Source organism: Rhinopithecus bieti, unplaced genomic scaffold (genome assembly GCF_001698545.2).
Source record: "Rhinopithecus bieti isolate Rb0 unplaced genomic scaffold, ASM169854v2 scaffold_10548, whole genome shotgun sequence".
Classification (NCBI taxonomy): domain Eukaryota; kingdom Metazoa; phylum Chordata; class Mammalia; order Primates; family Cercopithecidae; genus Rhinopithecus; species Rhinopithecus bieti.
Genome location: NW_016806834.1, coordinates 1,347,017 through 1,368,667, shown reverse-complemented (window position 1 = coordinate 1,368,667; position 21,651 = coordinate 1,347,017). Strand labels below are relative to the sequence as shown.

Below are 21,651 nucleotides of genomic sequence, written 5' to 3'. Positions count from 1 at the left end.
CCTGCTCTCTTATATTCTTTTCTTCCTCAGAGAAATCAGGAGGGTAGTTGGAGGTATAAAACAGGAATATTATGGAAAATGAAAATAGGGAAGATAACTGAATCATTTTAGAAGTAGCTTATTTCTTTTCTCAAGAGTATCCCTTCTTCAACCCTACTCACTTTACAACTTTGCTCCTGTGGGTTGAAAACTCTAGCTAAAGAAAGTTATCAAATCTTAATATGCATTCCTACTATTATAGTTTTTAAGGTTTCAATGCAATATTCTGAACGGCATAAGTCCTTAGTATTTTAGCCTTACCTCCTGCATTTGCAATATGTAATACTAATCAGTGGGCACAGTTCTTCAGCTACATTGAGACCCTGAAATGAACAATTACATTCTGACTCTACATCTTGTCCTCAATCCTTCCAAAATTATTGTTGCTGATTTGTGCTGCCATTTAACTCATTTATTTAATAAAAACATTCAATCCCAGGACTGGAGTCTAGTTTTCTCTCTCTTCACAAGGGAAGCCATAGAAATCTGAGAAATTAGCCTTGCTTTCACACTCAGCTTATACATCTTTTTATTTTTTGAGACAGGGTCCCACTCTGTCACCCAGGTTGGAGTGCAGCAGCGCAATCACTGCTCAGTGCAACCTCCACCCACCAGGGTCACGGCGTCCTCCCACTTCAGGCTCCCAAGTAGCTGGGATTACAGGCGCCTGCCACCAGGCCCGGCTAATTTTTGTATTTTTCATAGCGATGGGGTTTCACCATATTGCCAGGCTGGTCTCGAACTCCTGACCTCAGGTGATCCGCCCGCCTTAGCCTCCCAAAGTGCTGGGATTACAGGCGTAAGCCACTAAGCCCCACCTCGTTTTATCTTTCTATAATAATATTCAACTTAGAGGAAGAATGAATGATTTGAATAGCATTTAGACATTAAATGGTGAACGTCGCATTGAACAGATAAATAATGAAAGGGCAAAATCAACTTAAAATTAGAAAAGTAGGGAGACAGCTACAACCACTCTTCTGGTTGCCCACTGACTACCAACATATTTCAGGTAGTAATTCTCGTAGGTGCCTAAGAAGATAAACGAATTCACTCAAATACGTTATCTGCTTAATTTCTGGTTTTTGTGTGCCTACTATAGGAAAGCACTGAGCCAAAAGAATGTAAACGAGAATGAGACAAGACTCCAACTCTCAAGAGAAACTGTAAATACCAATATGGATAGGACAGCATTGGGCAGTGTATCATAAAGTAAGGATGATCTAGAGAAGTCCCCAGGAGGAAGAAAAAAAGGCAAATCCTCCCTCTAGGCCATGAAAACCCCACATCTAAAGACGATCCCAGTCTAAGGAAGAATTGGGGCCAGGAAGGATAAGCAGTATGTCCTTTTCTATTTTCACTGAGTTTTGAAAGGCCCCTTCAGAGTCCTTCAGTCATGGCAATTGGTGGGTGGGGGACAGGGATCAACTGGTAAATAAAATGACTAAATGGATTTGCAAACTCATGCTCCATCCTCTTGCAGGCCTCCAAAAAGAAATGACTCAGGCCGGGCACGGTGGCTCACGCCTGTAATCCCAGCACTTTGGGAGACCGAGGCGGGCGAATCACTTGAGGTCAGGAGTTTGAGACCAGCCTGGCCAACACGGTGAAACCCAGTCTCTACTAAAAATACAAAAATTAGCCCAGCGTGGGGGGAGGCTGAGGCAGGTCAATCACTTGAACCTGGGAGGCGGAGGTTGCAGTGAGCGGAGATCGCGTCACTGCACTCCAGCCTGTGCGACGGACGAAACGAGACTCCGTCTCAAAAAATAAGAAAGAAAGAAAAGAAACGACTCAGTTCTTTGTTTCACTGTTCGCACGGACAGCTTGGCTCTGGGGTCCTTACATTCGGGCTGTAACTGGAAAAATGTGTCCATCAGGCACCAGAACCCAATTCACCAAGTCAGGAACGTCCCAAACAGCTGCAGCCGAGGTTTGGGATAAGGAAGTGAGGCTTTCCCGTCAACCTAAACCTGGCTGCCCAGGACCCCGAAGAAACAGCCAAGAGTTAAGACGCAAACTGCAGGACTGATGCACGATCCGAGTCTCCCTCAGCAGTTCTCCAGGTTCTTGGCGCCAACAAGAGTCCCGGGCTCCGTCCCCTGCTGGAACTATTCAGACGCGCAAGACACGTAACCAGCAGTCCTCCGCCCCGTTAAATAGTCCTGCCTAGGATGCCTCGGTGACGCACTTTTCCACCTCAGAAGTCCCTCAGCAGATATGCGATGAGCCTCGGGGGTGCATCATCTTTCTGTTCGAATGGGAGTATGGGTTTTCTGATCATTTTCCCTTCACAGATTCCTCCGCCAGAAATCTTACTCGCGGCGTCTTCATTTCCGGGTCCGCCATTTCGTTGCCTCTGTTTCTCCACGAGGGGGGGTTAAAGGCCCCCAAAACATGCACACATGAAAAGGGCAAAAAGTAACCGTCCTTGACAGGCAGTCTTAACTAGAGAAGGAAACGGGACTAAACTGGCGGGCTCCGTGGAAGCGCGGCCGGCAGCGTCCCGGACGAGGAGGTGAGGGGAAAGAAGAGATGTGTGGACTCCGGGGGGCGTCAGGGCTGGAAAGGAAAGTGCCGTGAGAAGTCACACCGCTTCCCAGCCCAGCCTCGGACTTCTGGGTGCGGACCGCGCGGCTCCCCGTCACCGAAGCGGGGGCAGCTGGGGGAGGGGGACGGAGAGGAAGGGGATGCTGTCGGGAGGAAGGGGAGGGGACTGGAAGGAGGTGAAGAAGAGGGTGGGTGTAAGACCTGGGGCTGGGGAGCTGGACCAAAGGAAGTCCAGGCCGCGGAGGTGACCACTAGGGGGCGGGGCGGAGCTGGAGGCGAGGCCCGTCGCCAGAGGCTGAGTTTGGCTCCCTGCCCCAAATTGGTTCCCATGTTTCAGACAGACATTGGTGTGAGGAACTGTAGGGTTTATGATAGAGAGGGAAACGGCGACCCTCATTCTCTGACCCTAATAATGACCTGAAAGATAACTAGTGAACTCGGTAATCTGAACGAGAGCAGTACGGGTCCTGCCTCTGCTTTTTTGCTTTTTTTTAAGACTGAGTCTCGCTCTGTCACCCAGGCTAGAGTGAGTGGCGCGATCTCGACTTACTGCAACCTCCAGCTCACTGCAACCTCCGCCTCCCGGGTTAAGCGATTCTCCTGCCTCAGCCTCCCGAGTAGCTGGGATTACAGACGTGTGCCACCGTGCACGGCTAATTTTTGTATATTTTTTAATAGAGACGGGGTTTCACCATGTTGGCCAGGCTGGTCTCGAACCCCTCACCTTAGGTGATCCGCCCACCTTGGCCTTCCAAAGTGCTGGGATTACAGGCGTGAGCCACGCTCCCGGCCTCGACTCCGCTTCTTTCACAGTTGTTTGTACAGCTGGCCGCCCAGTGGGGACTTGAGCAATACTAAAAGAAACATAGATTCTTCCATTGCAATTCTCCTTTCCGTTGGCTGTCTCCTGTTCTCACATACTTCCTTGAGCCAGAGGTCATCCCATTCCTCTCCCTTTTCCCGAAAGGGCTTTCTCTCTAGGGGGTCCCCCCACCCCATTGTCTTTGGAAAAGGACAATCTATGGCTTACTATCAACAATGTAACAAAATTTTGGCCATCCAGGACCATATTTTCATTTAATCACTTGGTCCACCCAATCCAGTAGAGATGTACTTAGGCATGTATTTTCACACCTGCTTTGATGACAGTAAGAACAAAAAACTGACCCATCCAAATTCTTAAATAAACAAAAGTAATTAATTACTCTTGGATAATAGAATACTTTGTTGTCAAGAGCTCAAGCACTGCATGAATTATTAAAACACACACTTATTGAAAGGTTTTGGGCCGGGCGTGGTGTCTCACGCCTGTAATCCCAGCACTTTGGAGGCGAGGCGCGCCGGCGATCACAAGGTCAGGAGATCGAGACGATCCTGGCTAAGAGGTGAGGTGAACGCCATCTCTGCTAAAAATACAAAAAAAAAAAACAAAAAGGCCAGGCGCGGTGGTCACGCCTGTAATCCCAGCATTTGGGGGAAGGCCGAGGGGGCGGATCACAAGGTCAGGAGATCGAGACATGGTGAACCCCGTCTCTACTAAAAATACCAAAATTAGCGGGCGCAGGTGGCAGCGCCGCCTGTAGTTCAGCTACTCAGGAGGTGAGGCAGGAGAATGGCATGAACCCAGGAGGCTGGAGCCTTGCAGTGACGCCGAGATTGGCGCACTGACACAATGCAATTCAGCAGGGGCAGAGCGAGATTCCGTCTCAAAAAAAAAAAAAAAAAAAAAAAAAAAAGAAAAAAAAAAAATTAGCCGCGGCGCGTTGGGCAGGAACCGCCTGGTAGTCCAGCTACTACGGGAGACTGAGACAGGAGAATGGCGTGAACTCCAGGGAGGCGAGCTTGCAGTGAGCGAGATCAACGCCACTCGCAACTCCAGCCTGGAGTGATGCAGCAAGACTCCATCTCAAAAAAAAAAAGAAAAGAAAGGTTTTGGCCAGGCGCAGTGGCTCACGCCTGTAATCCCAGCGTTTTGGGAAGCTGATGTGGGAGGATCCCTTGAGCCCTGGAGTTCTAGAACACCCTGGGCAAGATAGGGAGACCCCTCCCTGTCTGTACAGAGAAAAAAAGAGAAAAGAAATTTAATCAGCTGGGCGTGGTAGTGCCCACTGGTGGTCCCAGCTACTCTGGAAGCCGAGGTGAGAGGATTGCTTGAGCCCAGGAGGTCGAGGCTGCAGTGAGCCGTGATTGCGCCACTGCACTCCAGCCTGGACCACAGAGTGAGGCCCTGTCTCTTTAAAAAACAAACAGGCCGGGCGTGGAGGCTCACGCCTGTAATCCTAGCACTTTGGGAGGCGGAGGAGGGTGGATCACCTGAGGTCAGGAGTTCGAGACCAGCCTGGCTAACATGGCGAAACCCCATTTCTACTAAAAATACAAAAAATTTGCCGAGTGTGGTGGCACACGCCTGTAATCCCAGCTTCCCAGGAGACTGAGGCAAGAGAATGGCTTGAACCCGGCGGGCGGAGGTTGCAGTGAGCCAAGATCATACCATTGTACTCCAGCTTGGGAAACAAGAGCAAAACTCCATCACAAACAAACAAACATACTTTGTCCAATCCCCTATTGATATATATGTAGGTTCTTTTCAATCTTTTTATTTATTTTTAGAGACAGGGTCTTGCTCAGTACTTTATCCCATCCCCTACTGACATATATTTAGGTTCTTTTCCATCTTTTAAATTTTTTATTTATTTTATTTTAGAGACAAGGTCTTGCTCAGTCACCCAGGCTGGAGTGCAGTGATCATAGCTCATCGCAGCCTCAAACTCCTGGGCTCAAGCGATCGTCCTGCCTTAGCCTCCTGAATAGCTAGGACTATAGGTGTGGGCCACCACACCCTGCTAAATTATTTTATTTTTGTATTTTTGTAGAGACAGAGTCCCTCTGTGTTGTCCCAGCTGGGCTCAAATTCCTGGCTTCAAGTGATCCTCCTGCTTTGGCTTCCCAAAGCACTGGGATTTATTTTATTCATCTCCAAAATCCTAGAAGGCAAGTGAGACAGATTTTGTTTCCTCAGTTTATGTATAGGGAAAGTGGAGGTACAGCCAGCAAGGGAGAATATTAGTTGTTGGTAGTCAAGGAGTCAGAAGTGCCCAGACTGTTTTCTGGTGTATCAGGCTTCATCTCTTGTCTGGTCGATGGGCCACCAGGCAAGTATTGACCACCTGCCAGAAACAGCATTGACAAGATACTGGGAGAATGGCACATAGTTCCCCTCAAAATGCTGTGGTTTTTTTTTTTGTTTGTTTTTCGTTGTTTTGTTTTAAGTGAAAGCAAGTCGATTGAGAAAGTAAAGGAAGGCTGGGCGCAGTGGCTCATGCCTATAATCCCAGCACTTTGGAAGGCTGACGTGGGCAGATCACGAGGTCAGCAGTTCGAGACCAGCCTGGCCAACATGGTGAAACCCTGTCTCTACTAAAAATACAAAAATTAGCCAGGCAGTAGTGGCACGTGCCTGTAATCCCAGCTACTCGGGAGAGTGAGGCAGAAGAATTGCTTGAGCATTAGAGACAGAGGTTGTGGTGAGCCGAGATCATGCCACTGCACTCCAGTCTGGGCAACAGTGTGAGACAGTCTCAAAAAACAAAACAAGGGCCGGGCGCGGTGGCTCATGCCTGTAATTCCAGCCCTTTGGGAGGCTGCGGCGGTCAGAGGTCAGGATATTGAGACAATCCTGGCTCACAGAGTGAAACTCCATCTGTACTAAAAATACAAAATATTGGCCAGGCATGGTGGCTCACGCCTGTAATCCCAGCACTTTGGGAGGCCCAGGAGGGTGGATCACGAGGTCAGGAGATCAAGACCATCCTGGCTAACACGGTGAAACCCCACATCTACTAAAAATACAAAACATTAGCTAGGCGTGGTAGTGGGCGCCTGTAGTCCCAGCTACTTGAGAGGCTGAGGCAGGACAATGGCGTGAACCTGGGAGGTGGAGCGTGCAGTGAGCCTGGGCAACAGAGCGAGACTCCATCTCAAAAAAAAAAAAAAAAAAAGCCAGGCGTGAGACTGAGGCAGGAGAATCGCTACAACCTGGGAGGCAGAGGTTGCAGTGAGCTGAGATTGTGCCACTGGACCCCAGCCTAGGCAACAGAGAGAGACTTCATCTCAAAAAACACCCCCCCAAAAACACATAAAACAAAAAAATAGGCCGGGCGCGGTGGCTCAAGCCTGTAATCCCAGCACTTTGGGAGGCCGAGACGGGTGGATCACGAGGTCAGGAGATCGAGACCATCCTGGCTAACACGGTGAAACCCCGTCTCTACTAAAATACAAAAAAAATTAGCCGGGCGAGGTGGCGGGCGCCTGTGGTCCCAGCTACTCAGGAGGCTGAGGCGGGAGAATGGCGTGAACCCGGGAGGCGGAGGTTGCAGTGAGCTGAGATCCGGCCACTGCACTCCAGCCTGGCGAGACTCCGTCTCACAAAAAAAAAAAAAAAAAAAAAAAAAAAGACAACATTCCAGTAGGCCTTATCAATGCATTCTACACAAGAGTACAATAAAGCAAATATACTCCACAACAGTAAAGGAAAATAAGCCAAACGTCCCAAGTAAACAAATAGATAGGTTTTCCGTGAACAACTGGGCAACTGTTGGAACCAAGCTAATTTAGGGTTACTAGCTGATTCCAGTATTGTGCCCAGAATTAGAATATTGATCCAAATTTTTACATTACCCATCCCTTTTGTTTCTTTTGAGCAGCAGCCAGAGATCACTGGTTGGTTCACAGGAATAAGCAGGGTTAGTCTAAATTGCAGAAAAAAACTTAAAAACAATTGATAAGACTAGAATTTTTTTTTTTTTTTTTTTTGAGACAGAGTCTTACTCTGTCACCTAGGCTGGAGTGCAGTGGCCAGTGGCACAATCTCGGTTCACTGCAAGCTCTGTCTCCTGGGTTCAAGCAATTCTCCTGCCTTAGCCTCTGGAGTAGCTGGGATTACAGTCATGCGCCACCACGTCTGGCTAATTTTTGTATTTTTACTAGAAACGGTATTTCACTGTTTTGGCCAGGATGGTCTCGAACGCCTGACTTTGGGTGATCCACCCACCTCGGCCTCCCAAAGTGCTGGGATTATAGGTGTGAGCCACTGCACCTGGCCAGTCTCCCATTTTTACTAAAGGCAAATCATGGTAAAATAGATTGGGTTTATTATACTTGGTCTGATTATTTGTATAAAGTGCAGCAAGAATGATGATTTTCACATAGGCTTTTAAATTGGCTTTGAAAGAACTCTTCCATAAAAGGAATCTCACATAAGACTTACAAAGCCAATTAAAGCCCCTTGGGAAAACTGGCCTCATACCTTGTCTAAAGTCCCTGTACAGGGTTCCTGATCTGTGGTAACGAAAGAATGTCACTTTTTGACAGGCCCAGGAGCCCCAAATTATCCTGGGACCTCAGGAGGGGAGGAATTTATCCAACTCATAGGTTTTTTTGGTTTTGTTTGTTTGTTTGTTTTTTGAGACAGAGTCTCACTCTGTCACCAGGCTGGAGTGCAGTGGCACGATCTCAGCTCACTGCAGCCTCCACCTCCCAGGTTCAAGCGATTCTCCTGCCTCAGCCTCCCGAGTAGCCAGGACTACAGGCGCACACCACCACGCACAGCTAATTTTTTTATTTTTAGTAGAGACGGGATTTCACCATGTTGGCCAGAATGGTCTCTTTCTCTTGACCTTGTGATCCGCCTGCCTCAGCCACCCAAAGTGTTGGAAGTATAGGCTTCAGCCACCGCACCCGGCCACTCATAGGTATTTGAGGGTATAAACCCATGGCTGGGCTGGGCTTTAAACAAAAAGAGAGGAGAGGCCAGGCACAGTGGCTCATGCCTGTAATCCCAGCACTTTGGGAGACCGAGGCAGGTGGATCACAAGGTCAGGAGTTCAAGACCAGCCTGACCAACATGGTGAAACCCTGTCTCTACTAAAAATACAAAAATTACCTGGTCATGATGGCGCATGCCCATAATCCTAGCTACTCAGGAGGCTGAGACAGGAGAATCACTGGAACCTGGGAGGCGGAGGTTGCAGTGACCCAAGATCACGCCACTGCACTCCAGCCTGGGGAACAGAGCGAGACTCCATCTCAAAACATAATAATTTTCTTTAGAATAATAAAAATAAAGGCCAGGCACAGTGGCTCATGCCTGTAATCCCAGCACTTTGGGAGGGTGAGGCAGGTGGATCCCCTGAAGTCAAGAGTTCAAGACTAGCCTGGCCAACATGGTGAAACCCTGTCCCTACTAAAAATACAAAACTATCCAGGTATGGTGGCACGCACCTGTAGTCTGAGCTACTCAGGAGGCTGAGACAGGAGAATTGCTTGAACTCGAGAGGTAGAGGCTGCAGTTAGCCGAGATCACACCACTGCACTCCAGCCTGGGTGAGACAGAGTGAGACTTCATCTCAAAAACAACAACAACAACAAAAAAGAAAAAGAAAAATACATTTTACTTTTTGTTGTTGTTAGTTTTCTTTGTTTGTTTGTTTGTGTGAGACAGTCTTGCTCTGTTACCCAGGCTGGAGGGCAGTGGCACAATCTTGGCTCACTGTGACCTCTGCCTCCCAGGTTCAAGTGATTCTCCTGCCTCAACCTCCTGAGTAGCTGGGATTACAGGCATGCAACACCACGCCTGGCTAATTTTTGTATTTTTAGTAGAGGCAGGGTTTCACTATGTTGGCCAGTCTGGTCTCCAACTCCTGACCTCAAGTGATCTGCCTGCGTCTGCCTCCCAAAGTGCTGGGATTACAGGCGTGAGCCACCGCACCTGGCTACATTTTACTTTTTCTTAAGATGGATGCTTCAGGTTAACTCAAAAGAGTAACTGAGGATAGGAGGAGAAAAGAGCCTTGAAGAATGCATTTCTAGATCTTTCCTATATTAGGAGATAAATATAGCACCCTATTTACATTCTAATCCCAAAGTTTAATTTTATCTCTATATAGTAGGAAATAGGGGTTTCAAATCATGCCTTGTTGAAAGAATGGGATGACAGATTTGGGTTGGTTGTCATTTAGTAGTATTGATGTGTGACAGAAAGATGATTAAAGAAGAGTGATAGGCCAGGTGCAGTGGCTCACGCCTGTAATCCCAGCACTTTGGGAGGCTGAGGCTGGTGGGTTACTTGAGGTCAGGGGTTCAAGACCAGCCTGGTCAACCTGATGAAACCCTGCCTCTATTAAAAATACATAAATTAGCCAGGCGTGGTAGTAGGTGCCTGTAACCCCAGCTACTCAGGAGAACGAGGCAGGAGAATCGCTTGAATCCAGGAGGCAGAGGTTGCAGTGAGTGGTGATTATGCCACTGCACTCCAGCCTGGGAAACAGAGTGAGACCCTATCTCAATAAATAAATACATAAATACAATAAATGTAGATATGAAAGCAGACTACAATGGAAAACACTGGTCAGAAACATTTTGCGACCGGGCGCAGTGACTCACGCCTCTATCCCAGCACTTTGGGAGGCCGAGGCAGCGGATCACCTGATGTCAGGAGTTCGAGTCCGGGCTGACCAGCATGGTGAAACCCTGTCTCTACTGGGAATACAAAATTTAGCTGGGCGTGGTGACACATGCCTGTAATCCCAGCTACTCGGGAGGCTGAGGCAGGAGAATCGCTTGAACTTTGGAGACGGAGATTGCGGTGAGCTGAGATTGCACCATTGCACTCTAGTCTGCATAACAAGAGCAAAACTCTGTCACACACACACACAAAAAAAATAACAACAATCATAATAATAATAATAAAACATTGCCAGGCACAGTGGCTCATACCTGTAATCCCAGCACTTTGGGAGGCTGAGGCGGGTGGATCACGAGGTCAGGAGTTCGAGACCAGCCTTGCCAAGATGGTGAAACCCCCTCTCTACTAAAAATACAAAAATTAGCCGGGCGTGGTGGCACATGCCTGTATTCCCAGCTACTCAGGAGGCTGAGGTAGGAGAATCGCTTGAACTTTGGAGACGGAGATTGCAGTGACTGGGGATCTTGCCGTTGCACTCCAGCCTGCACAACAAGAGCAAACCTCTGTCTTAAAAAATAAATAAATATATTTGCAAGGGTTCATGTGATGAAAACAGCAATTACAGTGGGATAAAAATTAATGTATTTAAAGGGTCTTGTTTCCAGAAATATCACCTCCCCAGAAGCAAACCAGAGTTGTTTTCTTTTTTTGAGAGGGAGTCTCGCTCTGTCACCCAGGCTGGAGTGCCGTGGCACGATCTCAGCTCACTGCAAGCTCTGCCTCCTGGGTTCTCGCCATTCTCCTGCCTCTGCCTCCCGAGTAGCTGGTACTATAGGCACCCGCCAACACAGCCAGCTAATTTTTTGTATTTTTAGTGGAGACAGGGTTTCACCATGTTAGCCAGGATGTTCTAAATCTCCTGACCTCATGATCCACCTCCTGAGCCTCCCGAAGTGCTGGGATTACAGGCGTGAGCCACCGCACCCAGCAGACTTCTTAAGCAGATACCCCAAACTTCAACTGAATTTTTTTGGTCGTCGGGTCTAGGGCTGAAATTTCATTCTTAGAATAGATAATCCTCTTTGAGCCAGCATTTCTGAACATCCTTGTGTGAGGCGTTGTTTACCTTTGTGATTTATTGTAAAGGTGTTTAAGTCTTGGTGATGTACTTTTTAAGTCTTGGTGATGTACTTTTCTTTTTTTTTTGAGACGGGGTTTCGCTCTTGTTGCCCAGGCTGGAGTGCAGTGGCGTGATCTTGGCTCACTGCAACCTCCACCTCCCGGGTTCAAGCAGTTCTCCTGCCTCAGCCTCCTTAGCAGCTGGGATTACAGGCATGTGCCACCATGCCTAACCAACTTTTTTTTTTTTTTTTTGAGATGGAGTCTCGTTCTGTCGCCCAGGCTGGAGTGCAGTGGCGTGATCTCGGCACACTGCATGCTCCGCCTCCCGGATTCACACTTCTCCTGCCTCAGCTTCCCAAGTAGCTGAGACTACAGGCACTCGCCACCTCGCCCGGCAAATTTTTTTTTGTATTTTTAGTAGAGACAGGGTTTCACCGTGTAGGCCAGGATGGTCTCGATCTCCTGACCTCATGATCTGCCCACCTCGGCCTCCCAAAGTGTTGGGACGGAATCTCCCTCTGTCACCCAGGCTGGAGTGCGGTGGCACGATCTCGGCCCACTGCAAGCTCCGCCTCCTGGGTTCACGCCATTCTGCTGCAACCTCCTGAGTAGCTGGGACTACAGGCGCCCGCCGCCACGACCGGCTAATTTTTTTTGTATTTTAGGGGAGATGGGGTTTCACCGTGTTAGCCAGGATGGTCTCGATCTCCTGACCACGTGATCCGCCCATCTCAGCCTCCCAAAGTGCTGGGATTTACAGGCCTGAGCCACTGCGCCGGGCCTAATTTTGTATTTTTAATAGAGACAGGGTTTCACTATGTTGGCCAGGATGGTCTCAATCTCTTGACCTCATGATCCACCCTCCTCGGCCTCCCAAAATGTTGGGATTACAGGCATAAGCCACTGTGCCTGGCCTTATACTTTTTATATATAGTATATGTTGGAAAAATGTGAAGAGAATCATTTCTAACTAATGAATCATCTAAAATTTGTTCTTGTTTTTAAATATTAGTAATAAAATAAATTGAAACACAGTTTTGATATTTTAAAAGGAAGATAACCATGGAGAAATGTGACATCTAATTCTATAAGTTCTATAAGAAGGGTTGGCTGGGTGCGGTGACTCACACCTGTAATCCCAGCACTTTGGGAGGCCAAGGTGGGCAGATCACCTACGGTCAGGAGTTCAAGACAAGTCTGACCAACATGGAGAAACCCTGTCTCTACTAAAAATACAACATTAGCTGGGCATGGTGGCACATGCCTGTAATCTCAGCTACTTAGGAGGCTGAGGCAGGAGAATCACTTCAACCCAGGAGGCGGAGGTTGCGGTGAACCGAGATCATTCCACTGCACTCCAGCCTGGGCAACAAGAGCGAAACTCTGTCTCTAAATAAATAAATAAATAAATAAAAAGAAGGGTTTAGCCCAGGCGCAGTGACTCACATCTGTAATCCCAACTCTTTGGGAGGCCGAGGCAAGCAAATCACTTGAGGTCAGGAGTTCAAGACCAACCTGGCCAAGATGGTGAAACCCTATCTCCACTAAAAATACAAATATTAGCTGGGCATGGTGGTGTGGCACCTTTAATCCCAGCTACTCGGGAGGCTGACACAAGAATCACTTGAACCCAGGAGGTGGTGGTTGGAGGTTGCAGTGAGCCAAGATCATGCTACTGCACTCTAGCCTGGCCAACAAAGGAAGACTACATCTCAAAAAAAAAAAAAAGAAAAGAAAAAAGAAAGGTTTGCTATCATTTTTATCTACCATTTTCTTGTGTGGTATAAACTGACACTTGGATTAGATTATAAAAATTCACACTATGGGCTGGGCATGGTGACTCATGCCTATAATCCCAGTACTTTGGGACACCAAGGCAGGAGGATCCCTTGAGCCCAGAAATTTGAGGTTGCAGTGAGCTATGATCACTGCACTGTACTCCAGACTGGGTGACAGAGCGAGACCCCATCTCTAAAACGGGAAGATTAAAAGAAAAAAAAAAGTTCATTAATTAACTTGGTAATAAGTCCATTACATGTTAACATAAAACTTTTTTTTTTTTTGAGATGGAGTCTCGCTTTGTCGCCCAGGCTGGAGTGCAGTGGTGCGATCTCGACTCACCGCAACCTTCACCTTCCAGATTCAAGCAATTTCCCTGTCTCAGCCTCCCAAGTGGCTGGGATTACAGGTACACACCACCACGCCTGACTAATTTTTTTGTATTTTTAGTAGAGATGGAGTTTCACCATGTTGGCCAGAATGGTCTCGAACTCCTGATCTCAGGCAATCCACCTGTCTCGGCCTCCCAAAGTGCTGGGATTACAGGCATGAGCCACCACACCTGGCCAACATAAAACATTTTTATAAAAAATACATATTCAGACTGGGTATGGTGGCTCCCAGCTACTTGGGAGGCTCAGGCACAAGAATCACTTAAACACCGGAGGCAGAGGTTGCAGTGAACCAAGATTATGTCACTGCCCTCCAACCTGGGCAACAGAGCAGTGAGACCCTGTCTCAAAAAAACCCAACAAACAAACAAACAAACTGTATATATATATACATATATATATATATACACACAATATGTATATATACACAAAGTTTAAAAATGGTGCGAAGAAGAGCATTGTTTTATATTTTTTTCAACTCTCTTTAACTTCTGGCTTAATAGAAGACAGCTGCATTCTCATTTTTTTTTTTTAGACGGTATCTTGCTCTATCACCCAGGCTGGAGTGCAGTGGCGTGACCTCGGCTTACTGCAACCTCTGCCTCCTGGGTTCAAGCAATTCTTCCACCTCAGCCTCCTGAGTAGCTGGGACTACAGGCATGCACCACCATGCCCAGCCTAATTTTTTTGGTTTTTTTGCTTTTTTTTTTTTGAGACGGGAGTCTCGCTCTGTCCAACCCAGGCTGAGTGCCTGCTGCCGGATACTCAGCTCACTGCAAGGCTCCGGGGTCTCTCCTCGCGGCGTTCACGCCATTCTCCTGGGCCTCAGGCCTCCCGGGGTAGCTGGGCAACTACCAGGCGCCGCCACCCTCGCCGGCTAGATTTTTCTGTAGTTTTTTTTTAGTAGAGGACGGCTGCGGGTTCACCCGTGCTTAGCCAGGATGGTTCTTGATCTCCTGCACCTCGTGATCCACCGGTCTCAGCCTCCCAAGTGCTGTTTTATTACAGGCTTGAGCCACCGGCCGCCTGGGCGCTCATTTTTTCTGCTATTTTTTTGCTAAAGACAGAGTTATCACCATGGTTGCGCCAGGCTGCTTCTTGAACTCCTGGACCTTAGCGTGATCTGCCCGCCTCAGTTCTCGCAAAGTGCTAAGGCTTTACAGGCGCTGAGCCACTGCACCCAGCTGGACAGCTGCATTCTTACATCTACTTCATTCTGTCTGTTACAATATGTTACTTGTAGAAGGAAAGTAGTTAAAATCCCAGAACAAGAGACTTCTTTGATACTACACAAAAATTGACAAGTGGTAATTTCTTTTTTCTTTTTTTTTTTTTGAGACGGGAGTCTCACCCTGTTGCCCAGACTGGAGTGCAGTGGTGCGATATCGGCTCACCACAACCTCGCTCCTTGGTTCAAAGTGAGTTCTCCTGCCTCAGCCTCCCAAGCTAACTGGGGGCTACAGGGCATGTGCACCATTGCCCAGCTAATTTTTTGTACTTTTAGATAGAGACGGGTTTCACCATGTTGGCCAGGCTGATCTTCGAAACTCCTGACCTCAGATGATCCGCCCACTTTGGCCTCCCAAAGTGCTGGGGATTATATGTGTAAGCCCACTGCGTTCGGCTGACAAATGGTAATTTCTTTTTTTTTTTTTTTTGAGATGGAGTCTCGCTACTGTTGCCCAGGCTGGATTGTGTGTAGTGCGATGTGGGCTCACCTTGCATGCTCCGCCTGCCGAGCTTCATGCGATTCTCTTGCCTCAGCTCCCGAGTAGTTATGGACTACAGTGTCCGCCACCACACCTGGGCTTAATTTTTTTCTTTCTTTCTTTTTTATTTTTTTTTTTTTTGTATTTTTAGTAGATGACGCAATTCCACCGTGTTAAACCAGGTCGGTCTGATCTCCTAACCTTGCTGATCGCCCACCTTGGCTCCCAAGTGCTGGGATTACAGGCATTGAGCCACCGCCCAGGCCAAACAAAGTGGTAATTTCTTAAAAGTTAGTGCACGGGCCGGCGCGGTGGCTCAAGCCATGTAATCCCAGCACTTTGGAGAGGCCGAGGGACGGGCAGATCACAAGGTCAGGAGGGATCGAGACCATCCTGGCGAAACACAGTGGAAACCCTGTCTCTACTAAAAATACAACAAACTAGCCGGGCGAGGATGGCGGGCGCCTGTAGTCCAGCTACATCGGGAGGCTGAGGCAGGAGAATGGCGGAACCCGGGAGCAGAGCTTGCAGTGAGCTGAGATCCGGCACTGCACTCCAGCCTGGGCCGCGGGCTCCGTCTCAAGAAAAAAATAAAAAAAGTTAGATTGCACGAAAGGCAGGAGGATTCGCTTAGGCCAGGAGTTGAGGACCAGCCTGGGCAATGTAACAAAACTGCACCCTCTACAAAAAAACTAAAGAATTAGTCAGGCACAGTTGTGCGCACCTGTATCACTAGCTACTCAAGAGGCTGAGGACGGAGGATTGCTTGAGCCCCGGAGTTCAAGGCTGCAGTGAGCTATGATCATACCACTGCAGTCTAGCCTGGTGCACAGAAAAAGACCCTGTCTCAAAAAAAAAAAAAAAAAAAAGAGTAAAAAGTTAGTCGCAATGAGGAAATTTGGAAAATCACATCAGTGAATTTTTGTATCTGTGACCTTAAAACCATTGATCTTTCACTTTGAATTGTTTTACCTTGTGCATAGACTTTATAACATCCAAACACTGGTCATTGGAAAAGTATTGTTCGCCAGGCGCGGTGGCTGAAGCCTGTAATCCCAGCACTTTGGAGGCCGAGACGGGTGGATCACGAGGTAAGAGATTGAGACCATCCTGGCCTAACACGCGTGAAACCCCGTCTCTTACTAAAAAATACAAAAAACTAGCTGGAGCGATGGTGGCAGGCGCCTGTAGTACCCAGTACTTCGGGAGGCTGAGGCAGGAGAATGGTGTGAACCCAGGAGGCGGAGCTTGGCAGTGAGCTGAGAATCCGGCCACTAAAACTCCAGCCTGGGCGACAGAGCGAGACCTCCATCTCAAAAAAAAAAAAAAAAAAAGTATTGGTTCACCAAATTGTATAGGTCATCTAAATATTGATGCATTTTATTATACAATATCAAAAAATCACATTCATTAATATTACCACTTATTTCATCAGAAAAGTCTTTAATGTAAGTCATCAAGTTGATGGCAGTGGTTATAGATTTTCCAAAATTCTAATTTTTGCTTGAAAGCTCAAATTGTAATTGATAATTGGCAATAAATACTGTCAGTTGGCTGGGCGCGGTGGCTCCCGCCTGTAATCCCAGCACTTTGGGAGGCCGAGGCAGGCAGATCACCTGAGGTCAGGAGTTTGAGAACAGCCTGGCCAACATGGCGAAACCCCATCTCTACTAAAAGTACAGAAAAATTAGTCGGACGTGGTGGCGCATGCCTGTAATCCCGGCTACTCGGAAGGCTGAGACAGAGAGTTGCTTGAACCTGGGCGGTGGAGGTTGGCAGTGAGCCGAGATCTCGCCACTGCACTCTGGCCTGGGCAACAAGAGCGAGGCTCCATCTCAAAAAATAATAATAATAAATAAATGAATAAAATAAAAAACGAACAAAGTGAGCTGCCACTCACTTTGTGCCACTCACTTTTGTGGTGGCTCGCGCCTGTAATCCCAGCACTTTGGGAAGCCAAGGTGGGCAGATCACCTGAAGTCAGGAGGTCGAGACCAGCCTGGCCAGCATCTCTCTACTAAAAATACAAAAATTAGCCGGGCATGGTGGTGGGTGCCTGTAATTGTGGATACTTGGGAGGCAGAGGCAGGAGAATCACTTGTACCTGGGAGGCAGAGGTTGCAGTGAGCCGAGATCACACCATTGCACTCCAGCCTGAGTGACAAGAGCAAAACTCTGTCTCAAAAATAAAATAATAATAAAATAAAATGATGTTCCATGATAAAATAAGTTATTTATTTTATTTATTTATTTATTTTTTGAGACGGAGTCTCGCTGTGTCGCCCACGCTGGAGTGCAGTGGCACAATCTCGGCTCACTGCAAGCTCCACCTCCAGGGTTCACAGCATTCTCCTGCCTCAGCCTCCCAAGTTGCTGGGACTATAGGCGTCTGCCACCACGCCTGGCTAATTTTTTTTTTTTTTTTTTTTTTGGATTTTCAGTAGAGACAGGGTTTCACCGTGTTAGCCAGAATGGTCTCGATCTCCTGACCTGGTGATCTGCCTGCCTGGGCCTCCCAAAGTGTTGGGATTACAGGCATGAGCCACCGCGCCTAGCCAAAAGCAGTTATTTTAGCTTGCAACTTAATCATGTAGTGCTTTTTCTCAAGAAAACCATCATGTTTCAGTAAGCAGCAGAAGTAATTTAAGTCAGCTAGGCACAGTGGCTCACGCCTGTAATCCCAACACTTTGGGGTTCTATTGCTATGGAAAGATCATGCAGAATGGTGGGTACAGTATAATTGTCATTTGAGCAAAAGGGTAGAGAAGAGTCCGGGTGTGGTGGCTCATGCCTGTAATCCTAACACTTTGGGGGCCCAAGGTAGGTCGATTGCTTGAGCCCAGCAGTTTGAGACCAGCCTGAGTAATATTGGGAATCCCCATCTCTATAAAAAATACAAAAATTAGCTGGGCATGGTGGTGTGTGCTTGTAGTCCCAGCTACTTGGGAAGCTGAGATGGGAGGATCCCATGAGCCCAGGAGGTCAGGACTGCAGTGAGCTGTGATTGTGCCCACTGCACTCCAGCCTGGGTGACAGAGTGAAACCATGTCTAAAAAAAAAAAAAAAAAAAAGTGCTTTATGTATACTTCCCATTTTGTAACACATAAATTATAAACACATATATTCAGGTATTGAGATTTAATAAAATTAATAATTTTTACTGTGTCATCCAGGACACTCCTAAGTAGAACTGGCAATTTTCCCTTGAGATTACATGGCAGTGAAGAATACAATAACCAGTAGCACAGTCTGATTCATGCTAAGGCACCAGCAGTTATACCCACTGTTGCATTTGTACCGTCAGTGCTAATGTAAACATGGAAAAAGATAAAAGGCAAATAATGTTTTGTATTATAATAAAATAGTTCTGACCTCATAGATCCCTAAAAGGGTATCAGGGACCACCAGGGGTCCACAAACCATACTTTTTGAACTACTGGCCTAAGCAGATCAGTGTTTAACCAATAAAGGCTTGTTCTTAAATTTTTTCTTTTTTTTTTTTTAAGTCAAGATCTGGCTGTATCACCCAGGCTAGAGTGCAGTGGTGCAATCTCAGCTCGCTGCAACCTCCATCTCCTGAGCTGAAGTTATCCTCCCATCTTAGCCTCCCGATTAGCTGAGATTATAGGCATGCACCACCATGCCCAGTAAATTTTTATCTTTTTTAAAATTATTATTTTATTTTTTCGAGATAGTGTCTCGCTCTGTCGCCCAGACTGGAGTGCAGTGGCGCAATCTCGGCTCATTGCAACCTCTGCCTCCCAGGTTCAAGCAATTGTCCTGCCTCAGTCTCCCAAGTAGCTGGGACTACAGACGTGTGCTACCACACCCGGCTAATTTTTGTATTTTTAGTAGAGACGGGGTTTCACTCTGTTGGCCAGGCTGGTCTCAAACTCCTGACCTCAGGTGATCTGCCTGCCTCGGCCTCCCAAAGTGCTGGGATTACAGGCTCGAGCCACCGCGCCCAGCCAATTTTTGTATTTTTTGTGAGACAGGGTTTCACCATTTTGCCTAGGCTGGTCTCAAACTTGTGAGCTCAAGTAATCCTTCTACCTCGACCTCCCAAAGTGCTGGGATTACAGTCCCAAGCCACTGCACCCCTCTTTGTCTCCTTAAATTTTAAGCATGATTATATCATTACTGCATCTTAACCTAGTTTTTATCTTCTGACTACGGTGTAATAGTTTGGGCTGGATGCGGTGGCTCACGCCTGTAATCCCAACACTTTGGGAGGCTGAGGCGGGTGGATCACTTGAGGTCAGGAGTTCGAGACCAGCCTGGCCAACATGGTGAAACCCCGTCTCTACTAAAATACAAAATTAGCCAGGCATGGTGGCGGGTGCCTGTAATCCCAGCTACTCAGGAGGCTGAGGCAAGAGAATTGCTTGAACCCAGGAGGCGGAGGTTGCACTGAGTCGAGGTCATACCACTGCACTCCAGCCTGAGCAATACAGTGAGACTCAGTCTCAAAAAACAAAAAAAAAAGAGAGAGCGATACAGTTTTATTTGGAAACCTTGATGTGTCCTATTTCAGTGTGCCATCCAAAGACCTACAAACCTCCAGAGAGAGCAGTTAGTTGCTAATAAGGGCTCTCATAATTTCCGTCAAGCAGTAGTTTCACAGGTGGGCATCCATCTTGCTCCCTTCCTGGAAATCAAACTACATAATTTATTATTTTGTATTATGTTCCTTAAAATAATATTGTACCTTTCTTCATTTCAGGGGAATGAAATGGTGTTTTATCGATTCCTTAAACTAGAAAGGTCGTAGTGTGTTGCAGATATTTCCAGAGTATTTCTGGGGATTGAAAGTGATAGAACTATGTATAAGGGCTTGAAACATTCCCAACTATTTTATTGCTTGTGTTAGATGAGGTAGAAAGGAAGTGACCTACCAGTCAACTTGAGATGTATATTATATACATTCAAATATAAGAAGTCTTCTAAAAAAATGTATTGGCAGCTTTCCTTATGTTTGAGTTATAGCTACCTGAAAACTTTTGTTCCTATGCATAAAGATGTCTTTGGTGGACTTGGGAAAGAGGTTGCTAGAGGCAGCAAGAAAAGGCCAAGATGATGAAGTGAGAACATTGATGGCAAACGGCGCCCCATTCACCACAGACTGGGTAAGCTTAGAGGAAAGGTCTCTTAATTATTTCCAATGTATGCTTTACCAACCTTTTTCTTAAAGGCTAACAGACTTTATTGGTTTTTCTTCACTCCCTTTCTGCCTCATATCCCTTTCAAGAGTTTTATTCTCTGTCTTATCTGAATATGTGGTTTTCTTTTTCTTTTAGTTTTCCAAATTGAGAGTCTCCTGTGGATATATAGGTGATAATTGTAAGGTATTATATACTTGTGATTTTCTATAATTTTTTTAGAGTATTTTCTAAAGGTTTAACTGTCTCTGGAGTGTACTTGCATTATAGACTTCTGTAATTAGGTAGAAATTAAATAAAATAAATATAATAAGAATGAATTTCTAGACTAATAAACTTCTTGTTTCCTTTTCTGTAATATGCCCTGGTTAATACGAAATTGTCTAGGCTGAGCGTGGTGGCTCACAACTGTAATCCCAGCACTTTGGGAGTCCAAGGCGGGCAGATCACCTGAGGTCAGGAGTTCGAGACCAGCCTGCTAACATGGTGAAACCCCGTTTCTACTAAAAATACAAAAAATTAGCCAGGCATGGTGGTGCATGCCTGTAATCCCAGCTACTTGGGAGGCTGAGGCAGGAGAATCGCGTGAACTCGGGAGGTGGGGGTTGCAGTGAGCTGAGATTGTGCCATTGCACTCCAGCTTGGAAACTCCGTCTCAAAAAAAAAAAAAAAAGTCATCTAGCTGTTCTGTTTCCTTTACCACTGTTAAAAAACATTAAAGGCTGGGCACGGTGGCTCACACCTGTAATCCCAGCACTTTGGGAGGCCGAGGTGGGCAGATCACGAGGTCAGGAGATCGAGACCATCCTGGCTAACAGGGTGAAACCCTGTCTCTACTAAAAATACAAAAAAATTAGCCGTGCGTTGTGGCGGGTGCCTGTAGTCCCAGCTACTCGGGAGGCTGAGGCAGGAGATTGGCGTGAACCTGGGAGGCGGAGGTTGTAGTGAGCCGAGATCGCACCACTGCACTCCAGCCTGGGAGACAGCAAGACTCCGTCTCAAAAAAAAAAAAAAAAACATTAGAGAGGAAGGTGTAATTTAGCCTTAACCATCTTGGAGACCAAAGAGCTTCAGAAGAAACGGGTCCGGGTTATAATGTGGGCTTTCTTAGCAGTCACAGATTTTGTATGCATTGCCAAATTTTAACAATTTCAATGAATGAATGACCTCTATTCTGGAGTGATTGAGAGGCCAACAGATTCTTAGCACTTCACAGAAAGAAAGAAAAGGAAACCCATGATATTAGCATTTCTATAAATAGACCTGGAAAGAACAATGTGAATTAAATTCAGTCAGGCAGAGAGGCTGAAAATATGAAAAAGCAAAGAATAAACTAAACAGGCTTAAAATAAAGAGCATAACAAAAAGAAGGGAATAGATCTCTGGCCAAAGTGGATGATGATAGATAACTCTTTTTTTTTTTTTTTTTTTTTTTTTTT

At 46.7% G+C, this 21,651-nt stretch overlaps 1 protein-coding gene across 4 annotated transcripts in view; it reads left to right on the top strand.

Moving 5' to 3' along the window:
• The first annotated feature begins 1,762 nt into the window (after window positions 1-1,762).
• Window positions 1,763-21,651, top strand: part of GABPB2 (GA binding protein transcription factor subunit beta 2) — an 80,508-nt gene continuing 60,619 nt past the window's right edge. For 2 of the 4 annotated variants that reach the window (XR_001886692.1, XM_017877744.1), the window contains exons 1-2: window positions 1,763-2,557; window positions 20,072-20,179. Coding sequence is in view for 3 of the 4 variants with exons in the window: in XM_017877744.1 (XP_017733233.1) it covers window positions 20,072-20,179 (108 nt within the window). In the remaining variant the exon portion in view is untranslated. Of the gene's footprint in view, window positions 2,558-20,071; window positions 20,180-20,350; window positions 20,399-21,651 lie in introns of all 4 variants that reach the window. The other 2 variants (XM_017877745.1, XM_017877742.1) reach the window with 2 other exon arrangements.